The sequence below is a fragment of the Fusarium poae genome, chromosome 3 (genome assembly GCF_019609905.1).
Source record: "Fusarium poae strain DAOMC 252244 chromosome 3, whole genome shotgun sequence".
Taxonomy (NCBI): domain Eukaryota; kingdom Fungi; phylum Ascomycota; class Sordariomycetes; order Hypocreales; family Nectriaceae; genus Fusarium; species Fusarium poae.
The window spans coordinates 6,488,902-6,510,650 of record NC_058401.1 but is presented as its reverse complement, the minus strand read 5'-3'; the positions used below and the strand labels follow the sequence as shown (position 1 = coordinate 6,510,650).

The following is a 21,749-nucleotide window of genomic DNA, read 5'->3' as shown; positions in this document are numbered from 1 at the left end:
CGCTCCTCTGGGTATATTTTCTTGATCAAGCCTGTACTTTATCTTCGCCTCTCTGCTCGTACAAGCATCTCCTGACTCCCCTCCATACTTCTTCTACGATCTTCCGTCGAGGCAATAAGCCCGGGAACACAACCACCACATCATCTTCGCCCTCGACTATGACAATGAGGTAGTACCTAACCTCGAACCCAAGGAACGCTTCATTAAGGAGAATGTCCTGGATTTTCTCGGTGGGTATGAACCTTGTAGCCGTGCCAGCCAAGTAACTTCCAGGACTCTCACTCGTCTGCACTCCCAACCCTCTCATGACCAGGATACTCTCACTCATGTAGCCTCTTCGACTGGACAGCCATAGCACAGCTATACTGGCTGGGACAAGTATGGAAAGTGGTATATCTTGCGCGACGGAGGCAATTGATGTTGGTGCACGGAGGTAAGAGGGCGGTATGATCTTAAGAAGAGACGGCGCGGCATACGCGAGTAGTGGATGGAGGGTCAGGCGTGCGTGGAGGAGGAGAAGGGTGAAGATGGAGAGGACGACCCGAGAGAGTAGAACAAGGGTATGCAATGCTGGCGGGAGCGGCCGAAGGGTCGTTACAGTGAATTCGGCGGTTGTTGGAGAGGGATGTCGGATGTGAAGACGGGGCGATATCGAGAGCATCGTTGCGGTTGGATTATGTATGTAGATTGGGAGAGTTGATCGTTCAATGGTTGGTCATGATGGATTCCAGCAGGCAATTTGGACGGTCTGTTGGTGATGATAGAGTATATCGAGTGGGAGTATATGTGTCAATTATTGAAAGAGGCATAAAAGGAGCGTAGACTACTGCGACATGATCTGCGACACCAGTAGTGAAGGAAACAATGTCAAAGAGTTGGAAGGTTGAAGCTGGATTAAAGACACCTGAAGCATCCACTAAAGCTCCAGGTGGGTTGTAGTGGCTGCAGGGAGGTGGCAGCCCCACACTGCCATAATCGGAGTAAGGGTATATAACTTATAAAATGGTCACTTATTTTCGACTGTAATGGTCCAACGGTGAAGGCGTTCAAACCCGCTCAACTGTCCACCCCAATTCTGGTCGTGCTTCACTTCCAGCCCTCCGCCGCGCCCCGCCCGAACGCTGCGGTGGCCGCCCACTCGTGCAGGTAACTCACGATGCTGGAACTTCTGCGGCCCTAAGCACTGGAGATGACCCTTGAGGGAGGTTTCACTCTGCAGAGATCTCTCCCCCGTCGCGTGGCGGGTGGGAACACGTTAGTGCGGGGGGATTTGGGATGGCAAACGGATGAGATGGAGCAGCCAACTGTGTTTTTTTTTTTTTTTTTTTTGGACTGGATAACATGGGCAGTGAAAAGTGTGCAAAAAATACGAATATGATCATTCAAGTGCATAGGAAGCCGCCGGATCTATCCCTTTTACGACTCAGAGGTGTTGTGATTGTAGTTGTAGCGAGTTGAACCCTTGCCGTGTTTCGTTGTGGCTATCTCATGAAGCTATCACCACCACTGGCTCTCGCTCTGTAGCCTACACCAATCAATATCAATCACATAATAGACAACTGGGATTTAATCAAGTATATCATGCAAGAGGAATTCGGTAACAAGATAATATGTTCGTTCAATTCGTTAAATACTATAAGCCCTCCGGGGGAATCAAAATGCATTTCCAATCAAGCCCTTCATCAAAACCCTCACTTATACCCAGAACCCATTTTCCATCCATCATCATATCACACAAAACTCAAACAAGTGCCGCGAGGCAACATTGTAGAAATCAGTCGCTACGTTATTCCCCTTTGTCATCCCCCAGTTTTACTCTTTCCATTTTCCTCCAGGTCTTGATTCAATCATGTATCTGATTAAGACCTCTATCCCCAACATGAGTGTAAAGTTAAACAAAACATGACAAAAGTGTCATTTCCGCCTTCAAACATAATCTGTAAATATATGTGGCCATGATCTGGAAGGACCGCGATGGCCTGGCCCAAGGAATATAAAGTCGTGCGCATTTATCAGCATGTCTGCTGGTAATGTCCCGACAGATTCGAGATGCGATATCGAATTAATAAGAAGGAAAAAGAAGAAAAAAAAAACCGTTAATTTTTGTGATGTGCAGCATGCTTCCAAAAGAGGCGTGCAAAAGGGATTATTTATCGCCTTGAGATGGTGAGAACGCCAATCGCCATGCACAGAATGGAACAATATGAAACTTATAGAGAGCGATAGAATGGGAAAAAGTACTGCACAGGGTTCTGACTGCGATTCTGAGAGACCTTCTAGATCATCTCGTTCTGATTTAAGCCAGTCGACATGTGCTTGTTCCTTGAGTCGATGGGCGAACGCAGAACATCAGGGTTGAACGACACTGGTGGGGGAGATCTGAGCTGTCGCGGCATCGGAATGCTCTCGTAAGGAGCCTCGAAGGGGGGAGATCGCACATACTCCTTGCGACTGCGACTAGCAGATCGGAGCCTCTCGGTGGCCTTGTGAATTCGTCCTGAGATGCTACTGTCGCCAATGCTTCGGCCTCGACCATGGCCTCTTTGACGAGCTGGAGCTGGAGGGCTAGCCTCTGAAGCTTGGTCATTCCCAGAAGACAGGTCATCATCCATGACAATCTCAATCATGCCTGACGCAATCGCACCTCCCTGCTGAGATCGCTGGGCATGCGGAAGAGGGGCGGGAGGAGGTGGAGGAGGTGAAGCAAGATGCCTAAGCTCCTTAAGCACTGGAGGTGCCGGAGGAGGGGGAGGAGGGGGAGGAAGAGGGTCATCCTCATGGGATCGTCGTCGCTCCCCAGGAACAACCTCTTCAATACGTCCCACACTGCTCTTGCGCCCAAACCGTGCTGGACGTTGACCAGGCTCATCAGGAATGGGAGCTGACATGCTACGAGGAATCGGGGGCCGAGATGGGGGCTGGTAGACAGTCGATGGTAGCAGAGTAAGACCAGGTTCTGCGCTAGGCTCCGGTTTCTCTGGAGATTGCTGAGGAGAGGTTTCTGGTGAGTGCCTCTGAGAGAAAGTGGCTGGGATCATGGGCATTTCGGGCCTGGGGGTGCTTCCAGACTGATCATGGTTACCCTCGATTATCAGCCTCATAGCCTTGGGGGTTGCTGGAAGGCCGATCACAGGACCGTTACGGGCATACATGCTCCTCTGCGGTGGCTCAGTGGCGCTCCGAGGTGGAATATCGTCAGGCAACGGCTTGGGCTCTGCTGTCTCAACAGTGACGGCAAGAGCAGGAGAAAACTCGTTAGGGTGAGGGATAGACGGTGTTTGAGCACGCTTGGCCAGAGACTTGCGACGCTCTTCCAGTTCTCGGGCTGCTTGCTCCTTCTTTCGTTGGCGCTCATCCTTCATTTGTCGGAGGTCACCGGCATGCTCTGTAGATGCAGCTCGACCATGAACAGACATTGGTCCTTCAAAATTGGCGACCTCGGAGTTGGCCCTGCGTCGATTCTCGGAAGTATCCTGCTTGCTCAGCGCGGGGGAGTTGAGGCCTCGAGTGGCGCTGCGGCTGTGCTTGTTTCTAAATTCCTCCTGGGCAGCCATTGCGGCTCTAAAGTCCTCTTCATCCTCGGAACCTTGGTAATGAACTGTGGTGACCTCAAGAGGAAGAGGGGAGGAAGGAGAACGCTGTGTAGAACCCTCTCGGCCTTGACTGCGCCCACGGAGGGTCAAGGCTGCGGGGCGGCTTCGTCCATCAGGACTTCTACGGCGGCTTGCTCGGCTTGATCCTCGGCTTCCCGGCTTCATAGTTGATGTGCTAACCTTACGAACCGTGTTTGGCTCACCAGCTTGGACATGACGTGGAGTGCTCAAGTTCAGCAAATCCTCGGGAGACATGGGGATAGGAGACGTCGGTGATCGCTTGGCCTTTGACCAGCCTCGTGCAGCTACACGACCACGTTCTTCAGATGGCTCTCTGGATCGAGCGCTTCGTTCGCGACTGCCAGGACGGCTGCGTGATGTATCTCGGGTCCTTGACTGGCTTCGTTGGCGGCTTCGTTGTCTCTTGGAGAAGTGGTTAGCAGCGTCAAGGCTATGAATGTAGTCTTCTCGGTTTCGAACGGCTTGGTGACGAAGGCTTCGGCCGGCACTCGATGCAGAGGTAACGGAGCTGGTAACAGATGCAGGGCCTCGGCGACGAGTCGGCCAGTGGTAACGGTTCGACGAGGTAACTGAATGTTCGGGGGATGTCACTTCCTCATGCGAGACTCCAGACTGAAGCTGTAGGTTGACACCAAGCGGAATACGATCACGAGAGCCGTTGCGGTGGTTTCGCGATGCCTGCTGCATCTTTATCATCACAGCATGGTCAGGTGGCGGTGGGAAGTCCCCTTCACTTGGCTGAACAACCCGTTGAGCATGCTCGCGCATCATCATTGGACTTGCTGTAGCAGCGCGCTGCAATGCTGTGCCGAACATCATGTTATCATTGCCAGACGGTGTTCGGCCATGGTTAGATCGAGGCTCATAATCAGAGGGTGCAGCGGAAAGCCCCGCTGTTCTGATCGCATCACGGTTGAGGTCTGATGGTATCTCACCAATCGATGGCAAACGTCCTCGAGCACGAGCGGACACTGGTGTGTTGAATCTGCTGTTGTTTGACGGACGGAGGAACGCCGTTGTGGCATCGTTGTTCGAGGCGTGGGACAAAGCAGGCGAGCCGGCAGAGTCAGCAATAGGTGTGACACCAGCGGCAATAGGTGTTTGGCCTCCATCACCAGCAAAAAACTTTGATTTATGCGATTGATCACCAAATGAGGTGATGAGCTTAAGTGCAGAAGTCTTGGCAATGCTTCGCTGAGGGCCACGTTGAACACCAGGAGGAGATAGAGGTGGGCTCAATATCTCGGGAATACTAGGAGTCATCGATTGGAAGTTGAGCTGAGCAGCTGAAGGAGATGTCCAAGGCTCCGTAGACTCCTGATCAGTGCAAGCAAAACATCGGATTGCCAGTTGTTGCTGGCCATGCTGAACAGCCCATTCTCCCCACTTCCGAATGATGGCAGCTTGACGCTCCCAGACGCTAGGAGCAGCGAGGCACGTAAGGATCAGCGCCTCCATGTAGCGCTTGTGAGAGACATAGACTTCAATAGCATCGTTGTGTTCGCCCATGCCAAGCATAATCGTGGCTGCAGCGTGTACATCCCCAGCCTCGAGCAACCGTTGAACGTACGCTTGGCCAAGCTTTTGTTGCGAGGCTTGACCGCCAATACCGCTCAATGCAAGGAGCATCCAGTCGGATGAAGTCATGTTTTCAAAGTTGGCATTCATAATGTTGGAATCGATGTCGCCAAGCCACTTCGCTAGAAGGATGCGGCTGGGAGACCCTTGGGGGTGCCTGCTCATTTCATCCCGGATGAGATCCTCAACTTCTTTGTTCCATCCGAAAATGGTGTTGAGCATCTGACGACGCAGATCATCGTTAGTCAGGCGGGCGTTATTGGATCCCATAGCATGTTTGTATGGAATATCACTGAGACGAGCTCGTGTGAATTTGAAGAGATCATGGACTTTGTTGTCGTCGGGGCTGCGAGGCACTTCATTGCGTAGGCGTGAGGGTCTGTGGCGTGAGCGGCTTGAAGTCATGGACGAGACACTAGTGGTGCCAAGAGAATATCCCATAGAGTACGCATCCATGTCCCTCGAATAGCCTTGAACATTGCCATTACCGTTGCCGATAGTGGATGACCGGATCGAGGTCCCGGCCGAGATGTAAGTGTTTTCTGATAGACCCCTTGACCTCGTTGATTGAGGGTAGCGGCCAGGGGTCTGAGAGGACCCTGCTGAGGACTTTGACAAGGACGAAAGACCACTCCGGCTGGAGACAGGGCTGGCTGATTCATAGGGCTCATTACCAGAGTCGTAAACCTGGCGTCTTGTCAGGCGGGCAAATGGTGACATATGGTCTTCGTCGCTTTCAGAAATGTTCATGTCCATAGGGATCGAGCTGGACTCGGATTCGGAGGCAATGGTAGTGGCCGAGTTTGCTGATCTGTCCCCGATCTCCTCAGAGACTGGAGGCGACGGTGGCAGCAAATTGGCTGGGTGCTGAACGTTGGCAACCATAATTGCTGGGGAGTTGAGATCGAACTGCTGTGCTGTGTTGTTGGGGCCGAGGGTGAAAAGAGTGGCTCCTGGGCCATAGACGGCAAGACCGCGAACAAGATCGAGAGTCGGGATGGGATCATGTGTGACGTGCTTTGTCCTAACATCCCATGACTGTGTTTGCCTGTGCAGACGTTAGTCGAGGAAAGGGGTCATGCAGCTAAGCGCGCGCGTAGCCTAAGGTGTGTGATGGTGGCAATTTGCAAGACTTACGAGTCGGAATACTGGATTATGCGACCGTTCTTGGACCATCCCATCCAGTTGGGCCCATCCATAGATATTTCTGCTTTTCTGAGGTTTCGAACCACTTTAGCAGGGTCATCAGCGCTATATTTCTTTGCCACGCTCCAGACACGGAGGTCGCCATCGCGCATTTGAACCGCAAGCATGTCAGATTTTTGCCGCGAAGAAGAGGCATGCCATGCGAGATTAACGATAGGCGAGGGTCCTCTGGAAGTGGTGAGATTATGTAGAATAGTAAAGCGAGGTTGTAATGTAGCCACAAATAGAGAGCCATTTTGATAGCTGTATTCTTGTCAGTAAGGGTTAGATGGGCATCATGCGACCGATAAACTTACCCAATGGCGAATGTTCGACAATCAGACGAAGGAGCGAGTGCAGTCACGGCAATCTGATCAATGGTTCTTGAAGAGACATGCTCGGAAGTTGAAGGCTCAAACATGATGATACTTCCTTTCGTGTTGCCTGAAAACGTGAGTAATTGGGTGACAAGATTCGCTCTAGGGACACATACCGAAGGCAACATTGCCGTTTTTCATCCATGCTGCGACAGTCAAATGTTCGTACGAGGCAAATCGAGCGATTTCATCGCCCGTCATTAAATCCCATACAATTGCTGTCTGACCAGCATCATAACTTACAACCAAGCGACCACCGCCACTCTCGCTCTGGTTATCGACTGCCAGTAACTGAACCTCATCGGCATGTCGTGAGAATCTTCGTTCAATAGTAAGGGTATCATGGTGACAACAGACGACAGATGAACCCTGGGCATAAAGAAACATAGAGGCCGTGGCGGCACAGGGGTCAAAGTACTTCAAATCCGTGACGTGAGGCATGGTAGTGCTGTCTGGAACCTGAGACGATTTGCTCCTTGCTGCAGACCTTCCGCCAGAACTTAATGATACGGTGCGATTCCGTGACGACGTGGCCACAGGGGCGGACATGATGGGCCTGATATCCTTTCTGGATTTCGACCTGCGGTAAACGAGCTTGCGTTAGCCAGTCGGATGACCAGAAGGAGCCACGGCTGCTCTGCGTGGGTGTTCGTCTTGTGCGACACGGCACGTACTGTTCTGGTGTGAATCGATGTCGACGAGGAACAAGCCCCCGATAGCGGGGGTTTGACTACAATTGCTCTCGAGGTCGCAGAAACAGGCGGAAAGCTACACTCAAGGCCTGTCGAACATGCCTCGAAATGTCCTGCTGTCCACACCCGGACAATGACAGTCTCTCAATATTCTGGTAAGCCAAGGTCTCGGATGATGTTATGCTGAAGTGTTTCGTCACTGTACGATACGGTGCGATACGGTCAAGCGGGTAGCGACGGCGATGTGAGGTTGGACAACGAGCGGGACTTGTGAAGCTGTATGTCTCGGTCGCGACGGTGTATGATAAGAGGCAGATGCAGTGATTTCTTGGGAATCCGAATTAGTGGCGAGCTTGAGATATCGAGAGAGCAAAGTAAGAAGGTATAGAAAGAAAAGACGTGTGTGTAGAGATGGGCAAAGCTGTGGTTTTGCTTGTCAAGAGTAACCTCAACCAGGGCAACAGTTGAATACGATGCAACAGGCGCAAATCAGCAACGGCAAAAACGCAACCGCCTACCCTGCTAAGACTGAATGTGATTGCATGGGGTCGAACGACGCCAAATAGAGATGAGCGTCCAAAGTGGTCAAGGTCAAAGTGTAGCTGCCAGGAAGAGCTTGGTAGTGGATGCGGATAGGGATGGGATGTGAAAGGGGTGTGACCCGGCGCTTCACTTGCAGCTGTAGCTTGTAATCCCTTGAAAAAATGATTCTAGGGTCCATCAAAATTGTGTAGGTGCGTTTGCATACGCTTGTATGTTGAGCGACAACATGCGATTAAGACGGGAGATATGACGAGGGATGGGGATACCGAAGTGGCATGTAGTAGACGCTCAATTGACGATTGGGAGATGAAAGAACGGAGTGTTTGGGAAATTGCAAAATGCGAATTGAAATCCTTACCTTGATTCCTTTTCTTGTTACGGAGTAAAAGTTGATCAGTCGCTTGGGGGCTGGTATAGATGGACGTTGGTGGAGTTGTGATATCAAGGTTGATGTTGGAGCTGAAGGTGTGACAATGTGATTGAGGCTACACAAACAGGCCAGGACTCGAGGACCAGAGGCGCGATACAAAGCAAAACAAAGGCGGAAAGAGAAGACTAAGAAGAGGGAGGCCCAAGAAGGAAATTCTGACCAGAAAAAGTGCAGGTTGAGATGATTTTGAGAAAGACACAGACACAGGGTTTATGACAGTGTGGGTGCCCACTGACTGCGTGTGCTATATGTGATGGACCATCCATCATGGGTCAAGGTCGGGGTTTAGAGTCAGAGATGGCGCCTAGAGAGTGGCGTTCTGGCCTGTCAGTGGACGCTTGAACCAAAGACTGATATTAAAATAGAGCCTTGCGAACGTTGGGTTGAATGGATCAGCGGAGACGGACCGGCTTCATAGGCATAGGCAATATGGAAGCCAGGGGGTCGAAATGGAGGATGGTCCATGGCGGCTGGGGATTGGGAGCTTGAGCATCTTTTTTTTCGCCGTTTGGACTCGAGCTAACAATTCGAGTGGGGAAGAGAAGCTGCAGAAGACTAGGATCCCCTCTTGTACAGTGAGCAGGGTGTTGGACATGCCATTAGCATTAGCATTAGCATGCCTTCAGACACTGGTTGAAAAGATGCCAGTTGAGGCGGAGGCCGGCGGCTGCGGCCTTGCTATGACGAACAATGTCCAACGTGGACTGCCATCTCATCGCATATCGTGTACTGTGGATCTTTGACGAAAGACAAGGCAATTGACGACGAGCGAGTCGCAGCAAGTCAAGCATGTAGCGAGCAATGCCCCCTGTCAAATTTAGCCTCGTGGGTTGACCGCGTGCCGTTGAATTCAATTCTCTCAGTGAATCGTTTGGATGGCACATCAAATTGAATGGCCCACTAGTAGACTGGGACCCTTGTAAATCTCCAGATGCATTCCGACCTAGAGACTCGACGTACTCGACCTATCAATCAATCAATTGTATTCCATCATTTGCAGACAAGCGCATGAATGGCTCGCATCTTATCGTTTGAGATCTAACTCTTATCATGGAAGCATGCCCTTGGTCTTGATGACCTCCGCCGTCGTCTCATCCAAATTTCATGTTATATTTGCATTGAGAGTAATCCATCAATCATGTAGAGAAGTCGCTGGTGCCCCTCTTCTGGTGAGACGTACACAGAAGCATGCAGGCGGCGTTTTGGTACAACAGCGAGTGGTAACTTCTTGAGCATTGCAGTGCAGGACAACACGGCAGTAGAGTATAGCGCAACAGCCCAAGGCCGCACAGCGTCTCCCCACGGGTAGTTGGTCAGTTACTGCAACGTTGGTGCAGTGGAAATTTGGTATCACGACATGGTATGCCCGATCCAGCTGTGTTGGAGGGTACTGTCGACAGCGAAGAGTGGCCGGTACCTTACATCTCAATCTGTGTGCATTAGCACAACATCATAAGGAAGCATCACCGATGACCGCTGTTCAAGAGCGCTGCGAGCTCTACAGTGGGGGGTATTCTAAAGTCGCAGAGGCTGATAGGGCATTTCGTAAAGTCCCTTGCGCTGAAGGATATTCTATAGCATCAAAGACATAGTTGATTTCATTTTTGAGATGAAGGAAGATGAAAGCATATGGTTGGGGAAACAGAGCATGGGGGCTTTGAGCAAGCGCTTGTATGCTAGCATTGATTGGATAGAGCCTTTCACCCCGCTTGCCAAAGATGTGCTACAGCTGGTTTCTCGGCGCTTATTGGATACGCTAGCTAACCGGGACGGGCCAATAAGCCGGCCGATCACCTCTGTTACAAGAAGTTAATCGCCCTCCTCCTTCCCGTCCCGCTGGCGAAGAGGGTCTGTACCCACATTTTTTAACGGGAAGGGGCAGAGCTCTCCATCAACCACATCTCTTATATCAAGTCTGGAGAGCACTACGCCGTTGCTTGGCGACGATATCGAATGATTGAGAGAAATTAGACGAGTATGTATTTCTGGATAACATGCTTCTGTATTTTATATTCAATGTCGCTCAAAATCTGAGCTCGTTCCGGCCTCCACTGTTTATAGGTAGAGAGAGACATGAGCTGACATCCAGCTGCATAGGTAAGTGAGTGCCCTTATACTTGCCTGCTCCACTTTTGACCTCCTTCGATAATGAACTAGGTAGGAAAGAGAGTCTGGACGTGAATCTGTTCACGCCTAACTGCTTGCTTAATATGGATAAACGCACCTGCCTTGTGCAAGACTCACCTAAAAGTCTCCTTTCTTTCCATTCTCAAAACTCTGTTCAAGTTGCGGATCTCTCTTTCCTCTCCTCCTGCATACACGATCTCTCTTTGCTTTTTCCCGTGCCCCTGGTCCCGTTTCAGTGTAACCTCACCCACACACATTCTTCTACCATGAATAGATTCTGCATCAGCAGCAACTTTCTTCTCTAAGTGAAAATCTTATCTTTCAGTAATCCTCCGATAGCTTAGACCACCTCGAATACACATCACCTTACTTACTCCTTCGTCTTGGTGATAGTCTAGAAAGATTGAAATATCAACCTATCAAGCAACGGGCATGGCGCCCACTGTCAAACTAGCTGCTTCATGTCTTTAATTAGATCCGCTAAGTTGATCCGGGGTGAATTATCCAGGAAAACACTCGATTAACAGCATTTCGATATCCAAGTCATTGGGTATTTTACGAACGTGGATGCAGTCACAGAGTTTCTCCATCTTCTCAATACTTTTACAACCATTACGCTCCAGCCTCATCGTATGCGTGGACCTCTATTGACAAAAGATACCAGCTAGCTTTTCCTTAACCTTGAATCCCGGCCAAGCAAACCCTTCCTTCCGATGTTTGTCTCAGAAGCATGTGGCTATATAGGAAACTCGAATTGCTTATTCGGACTTAGCATCGCTAATTAACAGGCTGACTCCCTGTCATATATGCATGATGGAATTCCCAGTCTTGTCATGGGTACAGCGCCTCGAGTCCAACAAGCGCCTCCACCTGGTAAGACCTTGTTCATCAACCGCTCGGCTAGGGACAGATGTTTGCAGCATATGTCATTCTCGTTCACCGCACCTCTTCCAATTGAGCCAATTCGCCTCATTCTTCTCGGTTCCGGCGGACAGGTTCTGTGTATGTGTTTCCTGCAAGCCAAGTACAGCAGGAGAAGCGATTGGGCAAACTTTCGATATCAGATATATATGCAAGAAGGATCTACAACTCATTGCACTTTCACTTACAACAAAATATATTCAAACACGTACCTCTTTATAGTTGGATCACGGTCTGCTGCTTGTCACCTCAATGGCCGATATTGATGTGCAGATATAAGTGGACTGCTCCGCTATACATTGTTTGTGAAACTGCACACACTTAACAATCAGAGGCCGACTGGGCCTCAGCGCCACCGATCAAGAACTCTCGCTGACCGATGAGCAATTCATTATCCCGGGGCTAGATAGACCTGGCCCTGGTCTGTCTGGCCTCAGAACTTGAGTTACCCCACGGTTGTCCCCATCCATTCTTAGGCTTGGCTGCAGCCTCACGCGAATTGCGTCTATGTATGTCCCTTTGCTTTATGGGAGCGGATAACTGCAGTTTTTTGATGTGAAAGGCATTCTACCTCCCTTTCTTTTGCTGCACCCGGTGCTTGCAGCTCGTTTATGCCGTCCTACACAAGTCAATCTCAGATGCCTCACAGTCGAGGTCGGTGTCTGTGCCAATTCTTGTCTTCAGAGTTCAGACTTTTCGAATCGACAGACCAGTGCATTGACCTGCGATTTCATTATCACATTTCCCCTGTTTACTGAAACAGGTTGACCCTGGTCAAGGGACATGCTCGACCCAGCCGTAGGGTCTCCGCTCGTCGCTTTCGCGCATTTGATATGCCAACTGGGGTATTGGCACGCCATGCTATGAGCTGCGGCCCAAAATGCGGCCAAGCTGATGGATGGTAACTATCACATTGATAACGCCACTTTGCAAAAGACTCCGAATCCCTTCCTACGATATTTTCATATTGCGGCTGCAGACTGGCGGCCGCCTCTCTGCACCAGATCAACCAGGGACAAAACCAACATGTAAGATTTGTCGATGTAGCATTATCTGTGATTGGTAGTGAGGCCTTTTGGTGTATATCAAAGCTTCATTTGCACACTTTTGTTAACCTTAGCTTCATGGTTTTTAGATGTTTCGTTAATTGGATCACGATTGGTCTTAGCAGTCCTGATATTTTGTAGCTCCTTATTCGCATTGCGCGAGACTAGGATTTGGTAAAGTGCAAAGCCAAGCATTGTGAAATCCAATACTCAGGACTTCACACTTGCGCGTTGTTGACACTTTAAATGTGAGCACGTGTATCAGGGCAAGGCAGGAGTCAAAGTGCAATGTATGAACAGAATGCCATTCTTACTGATAGACTGGCGAGCAATCTCATCTCGGAACAGTCGGCATCAACGGCCCCAACTCGACGCCTCTTAAAGCAAGGTATCGTCGATAAGTCGCCATTGCTCCGGGTCCCTTTTGATCATTCTGCGCATCTGTGTAAATGCTGATAAGTGTGATGGGCTCAGAATCAATATCATCTATGCCAGGGTCACTACAGTTGATGTTTGGATTCAAACACTCAATCTTACTCGAGGTCCTCATCTCAGTGTCCCTATCAAAAATGTACGCCTGTCACATCCCAATTGAAATGAATCACTTTATATAATCCCATTGTCCTTAACGTGTGGCTATTTCCAGGCAGGCACACCAGACATGTATGCAACGTTAGAAGTTGGGTGCGTGAAATCCCTTGCGTCAGCATCCATCGACTCGCGTGGCTTCAGGCTTCCCCGCAATCAGGTCCTACCAACTGTGATGATCTCTCAGGTGCTTGTTTAGGTATATCAACACGCCAACACCAGTGGTGTTGAATATGGCTGCTCTTCGCGACGTTGGCAATACATATCACGAAATGCAGCACACCACAGAGCAGTACAGAGGTACATATCAGTGTAGAAGCTGCAGACAAAGAACATTGAAATTCAAATCTTTCTTATTTTAGTCGTTGCCCAATTGGAACAAACCCGGCTCCGCGACGGATTTGACATTGTGCATGGGTGGAATGTGGGCGCCAAGGTTGCCCTGAGCCTCGACTCGCCTCGACTCAATCCACACGGATGAGAGGAAGACGATGGCTAATGTGCAAAGACCTTAGATGCGGGTCTACCACTAGATAGTGGGAATGCTACACTGTACACCTCTGTAGCGTTGTCTCGGGTTGAACCTTCGTATTATGCATACGATAACGCAGGAATGGTGTAAGCGGACTGGTCTCTGGTGGACGTTTTGGGGCAATGCAAGATACCCAAGATGGAAACTGGTTTGGAAGTACATATCATTGGGTCTCCATGCATCTGTATGTGAACTGACATTTGTTGGCTGTATACACTTGGGTTATCTTGACGATTCTTGGGCATCATGAACTCTCTTCTCTCTAGGCGTGTACCTGACGATAGGTGAGGGACGTTGGACGCTGCGTGCTTTACCTGAAAGACGATTGAATTTCCAGACAGCCCATTGTTTTCTTCAAATCCATGGTTCTAATGTATGTCACGTTTGTGTAGATACCTAGTCACTGAGGAGTTATCGGCTGAGAGCAAAATATAATATTGCTTTACAGACAGATTTGGACTTCGCAGCCATATTCCTAAATCAGATGTGAGTAAGAAAAATATTTTCCATAATCTCAGAATAGATTGGCCCGTTCTTGGAATCCAACTCAGACGGTGTTGAGTAGTGGATGGCATTAATGACAAGTTCCAACACTCTCTCAAGACTGATAGACACCATACTTCGGTGCCTGCTTTGGCTATAAGAAGAAGGACCCGCAGGACCATTATTACCGTACTGCTATTGAGGTATGCATCGAGTTCTGTTCAAGTTGTGTTGTATTTTTTACTGCCATGATGAGTTGTCGTCAGTCTTTGTGACGTAGTTGCAATGGTCCAGGGACAACCACCGCAATGTAACAACAACGGCATCCGTAGCTCCTGCGGGTTTCTTTCCATACTAGGGTAATATTTTTCCATGCATCGCAAGGCTGAATATTGAGACCACTATGGAGTATAGTTCTCGTGAGTAACGTGCTTACGAGTGGGTGTCCAAGTCACCCCGAACGAGATTCATAACTCGACAAGCAAGACATGATGCACACATCCATCATGACTATATATATCCAATCAAGCAAAAAGACATCAAACAGCTTATAGGCAATGAGTAGTAGAAACAAAAAGTAACTCCCCCGGGAAGGCTCGAACTTCCGATCTCCCGATTGTCTATGAATAACAGTCGGACGCTTTAGCCAACTAAGCCACAGGGGATACCTGATTGGATAAGAGAGCTGTTGCAAAGTTGAGTCTATATTGATAAAACCCTAAAGAAATTGATATATAGTAGTCTCTGCTGATACATAAACGTAGGTGAACTGCTGTAAAAAGCTGGATGTTATGGCTTACATCCTTTCCAGGTAAAGTGAGTGTTGTTGCCGCAATTATACTGAGATCTGATTTGTAAGTCGGATGGTCCGGAGGTTCTCTCTGCCTTCACTTCTAACGACCGATACGCAACTTGACATGAACTCTTTGTCACCTCAATTCTTTTATCGGACGCCTTGGTATTGTATTAAAAACTTCCATGCGGTCATAGGGATGATGCCATACACCTGCTATGCTTCTCTTAATATCACAACATCCAGCCTATCCAAACTCAAGCCTTGGATTTGGACTCAAATCCCTTCCCTGTCCAATTCTCAACATGAAATTGATAAACCTCCTTGGCCAAATCCTCGACAGGACCTTCCACTTGAAGTCCTGGGGCAACTTGGTTGATGCTCAAAGGTGAAACAGGTGCCTCAACGCCAAACTCTTTCTTCCAAGCCTCCAACTGCTCTGTTGAAGAAACATATACAATCCTTCCTAATCCGCACCACGCATGCGCAGCAGAGCACATGGCGCAGTGCTCCCCACTCGTGTACACAGTTGACGCTTTGCGCTCCTCGGCGCTGAGGTTGAGTTGAGCCCACCGCGCGAGCGTGAACTCTGGGTGGAGAGTTGCGTCGGGGCGGCCGTCGCTATCAGAACCAGTGACGGTGCGGTTTCGGTCTGTCTGGAGGACTTTATTGCCTGATGATACGAGGACAGAGCCGAAGGGGGCGTCGCCTGCTTTGAGTGCCTCGTGGGCGAGTGAGACGGCGAGGCGGAGTTGTTCACGATCCTGTTCGTTAACCATTTTGATTGGGGTTGAGTTTAATCTTGGTGAGGGGCTCATCGACGTCTGATTGTTTGTAACCTGAGAGCCACTGTATGTGCGAGTTTCGATGAGTGTTAAGTTGGGTTGTAAGAGTTGTGTAGAATCGAGATTCAGTGAAGCCTTACCAAGTTCGTGATGCGGGGAAGATGATGATGACAATTCCACATTCCGGCTCAAGTACATCTCATGACTGTACAACAACTTCTCATACATTTCACTAGGTGTGAGTATAGTCATATTTACACGATTTGAGGATCAATGCATAACTCAGAGACCATGTTATAGTAAGGATATGGAGTCTTGAGATATAATGCATGATCAAAGTAAGAATACTGACAAAGGTTTTCGTCAAATAGTAAGTCACATATTCACCCATTTTACACATTCGATACCGCTGCTTGTTGTGTATCATGTTTATTCACATCGTGACTGTTTCGCTCAAGTTGGGTTGGCAGTGTGACTTTGCGCCTCATCGCAATGCCTGGGGGTGTCATGATCGCCTCATGAACTTTCAATTGGATATCGTTTTTCATGATCATCTCAATAAACTCAAGTCACTATCAGATATACATCCCATTGGTACTATTGGCTTCTAGTATCTCTCCGACCTGGCTTTGTGGGATACTATGACAGGCAGTGGCTTCGTGAACTAACACATGAAGCTCGTTGAACTGAGCAGCAACTTATTTGCAGTTTACTTTTGTGTATGTAGGTACATCCAAAATTAGTAACCTTGAACATAATTTCTCATCAGACCGACTATTCCATCTATCATTGATGTTGTGGCTTGAATAGAACTACACCGTGATCTCTCATCCAACAAACTCAAATTAGACCTATTTGCGGAGTATTGAGGGGTCATTTGAACTGTTCGACCAAATTTTATTACTGTGCATTGATAAGGGAAACATATCACCCCAACAGTATTTGCTTTTGCACTGAAGCTGTGCTGGTTTGCTTGCTCCTAGGCTCCGAGATACCGGTTCATGGTTGGGAACTGTGACATTATACTGATTCCGACGCAAAAGGATATTACCTCGTGTAACCTGGGAACTCGAAACTATAGCGTTGCTAGTAAAGTTAGATTTATCTTTAGCCTTTTGTGGTCGTGTCGTCTCGTATTGGCGGGTTGGACAACAAGACAAAGCATCAATAGACATTTTTCTTGAAAGGAATAAACACCACTGTCCAAGTTATCCCAAAGAATCTGATCAAACATTTGAGTCTTATCTATTCTATTCTATTCCCACTCCCACTTTCATTGCATTGGCATTGAATTCTGTATTTCATGCATAACGTCCATGCATCACAATCTCCCATCATTACTCGATCGTCAACCTAAAACGGCTATATGTACTATTCTTCACTCACTACTTAAAACGTATCGCAGTGGTTCAAGCGCCCGTTTCAACTTGTCTAGCTCACCCTGTGTTGGTTCCTGAGTCAACTCTTAGACCGTCAATCCAACAATAGCATTTGAGACCAAGCAAATGTCAAGGCTTTCCATGTATGGGGCTTGACCTAGACAATGCGATTTAAACTCGCAAGCTACAGGGCAAACTAAACTCGACTCGAAAACCAACAAAGGGAACAACGTTTCATCTCGCCTTTTTCGCGATTTCGAAATATCGCGACTTGGCTTGAATTGATCAATACCCCATCCGTGCGTTGCGCCCCGTTTCTTCCGAGCACTTGATTGACATATGTGCATACCACACCAACACGATATCAGACAAAGCCTCGTCTATAGAAACACCCACCTTCAACTGATGATACCCGATATATCTCTCATCACGAGCTTCCCACGTGAGGATCTCTTTGTCTCTTATCGCCGATCTGGAAAAAGGCACACGCTCCGTCCTGGATTGAGCTGCACCTCACCGCCCTCGCGGCCCCGCGGTAAAGGCGTCAATTCAGCCCATGTGACAAAAGAGCTTGACTTGAAGCCAGCGGCACGGGACGGTACCACGGGCCAAGCTAGAAAATAGAAAGCATCCCTATTGTCGCCGGTATTAGATGAATAGTTCGGCAATAATTGATGTTTATTGGTAGATAGGGAAAGATGTAGCACACACTTTCAACAGCTTTGGCTGGGCGCTTGATTGTTGCCAAGATTACTTGCACACAAGGCTAGGAATAATATAGTTCAGGGTTCAAATGGTCAAAGGACCATACTGGCTGGAGTCACGAGTAGAAGCGCCCATATATCACATGAATAAGAGACAAGAGTATGTTTTGAGATGTAAGCCAAGTACGATGATTGTTGATGCTAACTAATAAGAGGGTATCTTGTAAATCAAGGCAGGCACTGGGCCGCCAAACTATCCTAAGGTATCTAAATATTCCATGCCATGTCGCCGTTAACCATGCAATGCTGTGTGTGGGTGCATATCCTATGCCCTAATGTTCCTGTTCCCAAGTGTGTACCAGCTGATTCATCCCAGTGTTGGGAAGACTGATGCAAGAACCTGTACTGTATCCAGTGTCCCATGCCCTAATGATGCAATAAATAAAATGAAACTCCATCCATGTATGCGATCCACACTGATGGTGTGTGAAAACGAAAATGATTAAACAAGATGGACTCGGCGAGCCCAAGAAAATAAAAAACATTGGCTTTGATAAAAGCCTCAACAGAAAAGAATAGCTTGATCCGATGCGTGCGCAAGCGGATAATGATAGAATATAGACCAGACCGCAATGCGGGGAGAAGGGCAGCGGTAGATGGCCGAGCTCGCCGACGGTCCGGTGAGGGATAGAAAGTGTCAAGACGAAGGATGAAGGCTTCCATGTATCCGGTTCGGGTCATGGCAACGTTTCTCTAGATGGAGAACGTTTCGGCCACGACCGGGAACTCTAAAGATCATGGTTGTTGATTGTTGATTGTTGTTGTCATTCATTCCTCAGTCTTGGCCTCTTGTGTTCTGACTCATTCTTGGTTGGGCAACCCCCACCCCCACCTCTGATTTGCTGGGTTCAAAGGCGGTCTACCCCATGGCGTCATCGACCAAGGTTGTGGTGGTGTAGTCGCCTACCAAAAATCAAGCCGGCGGTTACAAGTCGATCCCGAGGGTAGCTGATTAAGGTTGCCAATTTAGTGAGTAACAGTTTGGTGTGTATCGGAAAGATGTCCATCTCCAAATGATGGGTAGGATAATCCAGCATGTGCGTTTATTAATGCGCACATGCGAAAACTGTTGTGTGGGGTATCATGGGGTATCTCATATTGCCATGTAATGCAAAAAGCAACCTGAAATATTGTTAGTGAATGAAGTTTGATGTTTTTGTTGTGTATAGACATACGCTATCGTGAAGTCGTAACAGTCGTGAAGAAGATCCAAGAAGCATTGTTTACTCAATAGCCTCCTCGTTGATGGAGGTAAGCTTGGTCTTGGGGCTCTTCTTGTGAGAACTGCTACGGCGCTGCTTTCGGGCGGCGGCTCGTCGACGCTCCTTCTCGAGGGCGACAACTCGGATGCACTCTCGCTGAATGGCAGCCTGGCGTTCGCGCTCAGCCTGGAGAAGTTCGAAGTCGGAGATGCGGCTGGGAGGCGAGGCCATGGCACCAGGAGAGGAGCTGCCAGCGCTGGAGACGCTCTGAGCATCATCGTCGAAGGGATCGGAGAGGAACAAGTCGTCGTCGGAGAGATAAGAAGTGGGTCGCTCCTCGCGATCAGACTCAGAAAGAGAGTCACGTCGAGGCCATGAAGGGAAAGCGCAGGCGGAATCCTGAGATCGGTAGATGTTGCGAGACGCGATATCCATGGGCGCAGAAGAGGCGCACATGGAGCTGATGGAGCTGTATGAACCGAACATTGTTGCGGTGGTTGTGATGATAGTCGAGGTGAAAGTCGTGATTGAAGCTCAAAGAGCTATAGCTGTTGCCAAATAGCAAGTAGTAAAGTGTTGATCACTTGAAGTTCTTTGTTGTGGACGGCAGATAAATGGATCCTCGAGACGAAAACCTGGGGATGCGGGTAGATATAAATGAATGAAGCAAGACGGGCAGGCAGCCGACTAAGGGAGGCCAGGGGCGTGTTAGATTTGATCTGTGTTGCTGGTTTTTGGGTGTGGAATGGAAGATTTGCGTGTAATGGGGGTGAAAAGGGTGTGCGGTCCACGCCAGGGGGAGTGAGACCGAGAACGGGTGCGAGTGCGGGTCCAAGGGTCTTGCTCGTCGGGAAAGAGGGCAAATGCTAAATTCTACTCTACCGAGGTGCTGCTCGGCGTCGCTCTGTGGGGGGTGGATTGTGGTGGGATACCTAGAGAGGGGCGTGGCAAAAGTGAAAAAGGAGCGGTGGGAAATTCGAGTCAGAGGGAAAATCAGGGCGATACAGCGGCTAAGTGGACGGCCAGAGCGGGCACAACGCCTATTAACCACTAACAAAATACCAGTAAGAGGGAGGGGGTGGCCGAAGAGCGGATCCGTGGGAAGGGAACGAGAACAACAAGGAAAGAAAAGAGAAAGAGTCAGAGATACGGTAAGTTTGATGGGTCGCTTCGGTATCCAGATCTGTTCCTGTTTTCTATCAAAGAATTCGCCAAGACCTCTTTTTACCTTGGGATTTAGAGGTGAAGTAGCTTATCGCGCTCGGGTTAAATCGTCCAAAGAGCCGAGAACTGGCCGCACAATAACCATAAATCAGGTTTCTAATACAAGAAGACGTATTAAAAAACCAAGAGATTGTGAGAATTAGACCAGAATAACAATTTTCGTAATGGATGGTTACTCGCGTTTGCCTGGCGGTGTCGGTGTTAGTGTTTGAGCTGGGATGAGCAACATTTGCCGTATACAGTAACTTGCTTTCTAAACTTGCAGTTGGGGTGACGAGAGACGAGACAATTATTGACGCTGACTGATACTGTCACCGACACTGTCACCGAAAATAAAAAGGAAATTGGTGAGATAAGCAAAGCTTCATATGCAATAGGATTTACGGATACGTTACAACCGACAGATCAACAACAACAACAACAACTTCCGTATTGGACCAAACCGGTCATCAATTTCAAGACAATCTGCTCCCGTCCAAGACACAAACAACCTGTTTCCTCGCAATGATTTGATTTTGTCTCTGCCCTGTGGCTTGTTTTCGTAATCTGGGGTAAGGGCCAAAAAACGCCTCCCCCAGCCTTGGGCTGCGCTGGGCGTATTGTACGTACCTATCTACGAATAGCAACCACAATGTCACTTACAGTGCTGGCATTCGTTGTCACGGTCTCAATCACAGGCTTGCGCCTCCCTCATCCCGCGGGTCAAGATACCAAATCACGGGCTGCGCGCGGCGGCAACGGGACACAAGTCACAGTCATCATCAACGCAAATGGGAGTCACAAGCAGCTCTTTGGTCGTAGTTTTTGAGGGGGCACTGCTGGAACCGCCCAGGCTGACGAACAGGATGGGATTATTAACCATGATACAAGTATCTTGATTACGGCAGGTCAGCGAAGCAATGCGTCGGGGATACGATGCGATGTGATGGCAAATACGACTGACTGACATGGTTGATTGATTGATTGATACTGTGCTGTATTCTTTGGACACGAGTGAATCATTCATTGATTGCCTATGCGTTATTGGCGTGTTATTGGTGCTGCTGTAACGAGTCCGGTCACTGTTTGTGCCTCCCATGAGATGGATGATGATCCATTCATTCATTCATTCATTCATCCATCTTGTCGCATTCGTTTCTTTTTTGCCATTATTCAGGACCAACACCATTCGTTTACTTTTGTCGTCGTTTGTGATCATTCATGTTTGTCTCACCTGTAATTAATCGGATTTGATGGTCTGATTGCTTTTTGTGTCTTTTCTCTCTCCTCTTCCGTCAGATCTCTCTCTTGTCTCCCCCACGCCCTCTTTTCCCTCCCTTTTCTCTCAAACAGCCCTGGGTTAGGAAAGGCTTAGGTTTTCCCCTTCAGCGCCCAACACACCTAAAATCGGTCCCTGGCCTGGCCTGGCCTTGTCTGGTTCCGCCCTGGCATACGTTGTCCCGAGATAGCTCAGAGCCCAAAGACCAAAAAGTTAAGCCTTCAGATC

At 48.8% G+C, this 21,749-nt stretch overlaps 5 protein-coding genes and 1 non-coding gene across 6 annotated transcripts; 1 reads left to right on the top strand and 5 right to left on the bottom strand.

The window, feature by feature from the left end:
- Positions 1 to 25: 25 nt before the first annotated feature.
- On the bottom strand, positions 26 to 661 carry FPOAC1_009566 (uncharacterized protein; the record flags this gene model as incomplete). Its single annotated transcript, XM_044853990.1, has 1 exon — positions 26 to 661. The coding sequence occupies one exon, from the start codon at positions 659 to 661 to the stop codon at positions 26 to 28; it is 636 nt and encodes a 211-aa protein (XP_044706660.1).
- Positions 662 to 2,276: 1,615 nt separating this feature from the next.
- On the bottom strand, positions 2,277 to 7,303 carry FPOAC1_009565 (uncharacterized protein; the record flags this gene model as incomplete). Its single annotated transcript, XM_044853989.1, has 4 exons — positions 2,277 to 6,240; positions 6,330 to 6,641; positions 6,695 to 6,821; positions 6,871 to 7,303. The coding sequence occupies 4 exons, from the start codon at positions 7,301 to 7,303 to the stop codon at positions 2,277 to 2,279; spliced, it is 4,836 nt and encodes a 1,611-aa protein (XP_044706659.1).
- Positions 7,304 to 14,697: 7,394 nt separating this feature from the next.
- On the bottom strand, positions 14,698 to 14,781 carry FPOAC1_009564. Its single transcript has one exon. It is a non-coding gene; the product is annotated as a tRNA-Asn (tRNA).
- Positions 14,782 to 15,166: 385 nt separating this feature from the next.
- Positions 15,167 to 15,727, bottom strand: FPOAC1_009563 (uncharacterized protein; the record flags this gene model as incomplete). The annotated part of the gene is made up of 1 exon (XM_044853988.1): positions 15,167 to 15,727. One exon carries the CDS (start codon positions 15,725 to 15,727, stop codon positions 15,167 to 15,169), a length of 561 nt encoding a protein of 186 aa, XP_044706658.1.
- Positions 15,728 to 19,060: 3,333 nt separating this feature from the next.
- FPOAC1_009562 (uncharacterized protein) lies at positions 19,061 to 19,525 on the bottom strand (the record flags this gene model as incomplete). The annotated part of the gene is made up of 1 exon (XM_044853987.1): positions 19,061 to 19,525. One exon carries the CDS (start codon positions 19,523 to 19,525, stop codon positions 19,061 to 19,063), a length of 465 nt encoding a protein of 154 aa, XP_044706657.1.
- Positions 19,526 to 20,894: 1,369 nt separating this feature from the next.
- FPOAC1_009561 (uncharacterized protein) lies at positions 20,895 to 21,141 on the top strand (the record flags this gene model as incomplete). The annotated part of the gene is made up of 2 exons (XM_044853986.1): positions 20,895 to 21,060; positions 21,134 to 21,141. The coding sequence occupies 2 exons, from the start codon at positions 20,895 to 20,897 to the stop codon at positions 21,139 to 21,141; spliced, it is 174 nt and encodes a 57-aa protein (XP_044706656.1).
- Between the last annotated feature and the right edge of the window lie 608 nt (positions 21,142 to 21,749).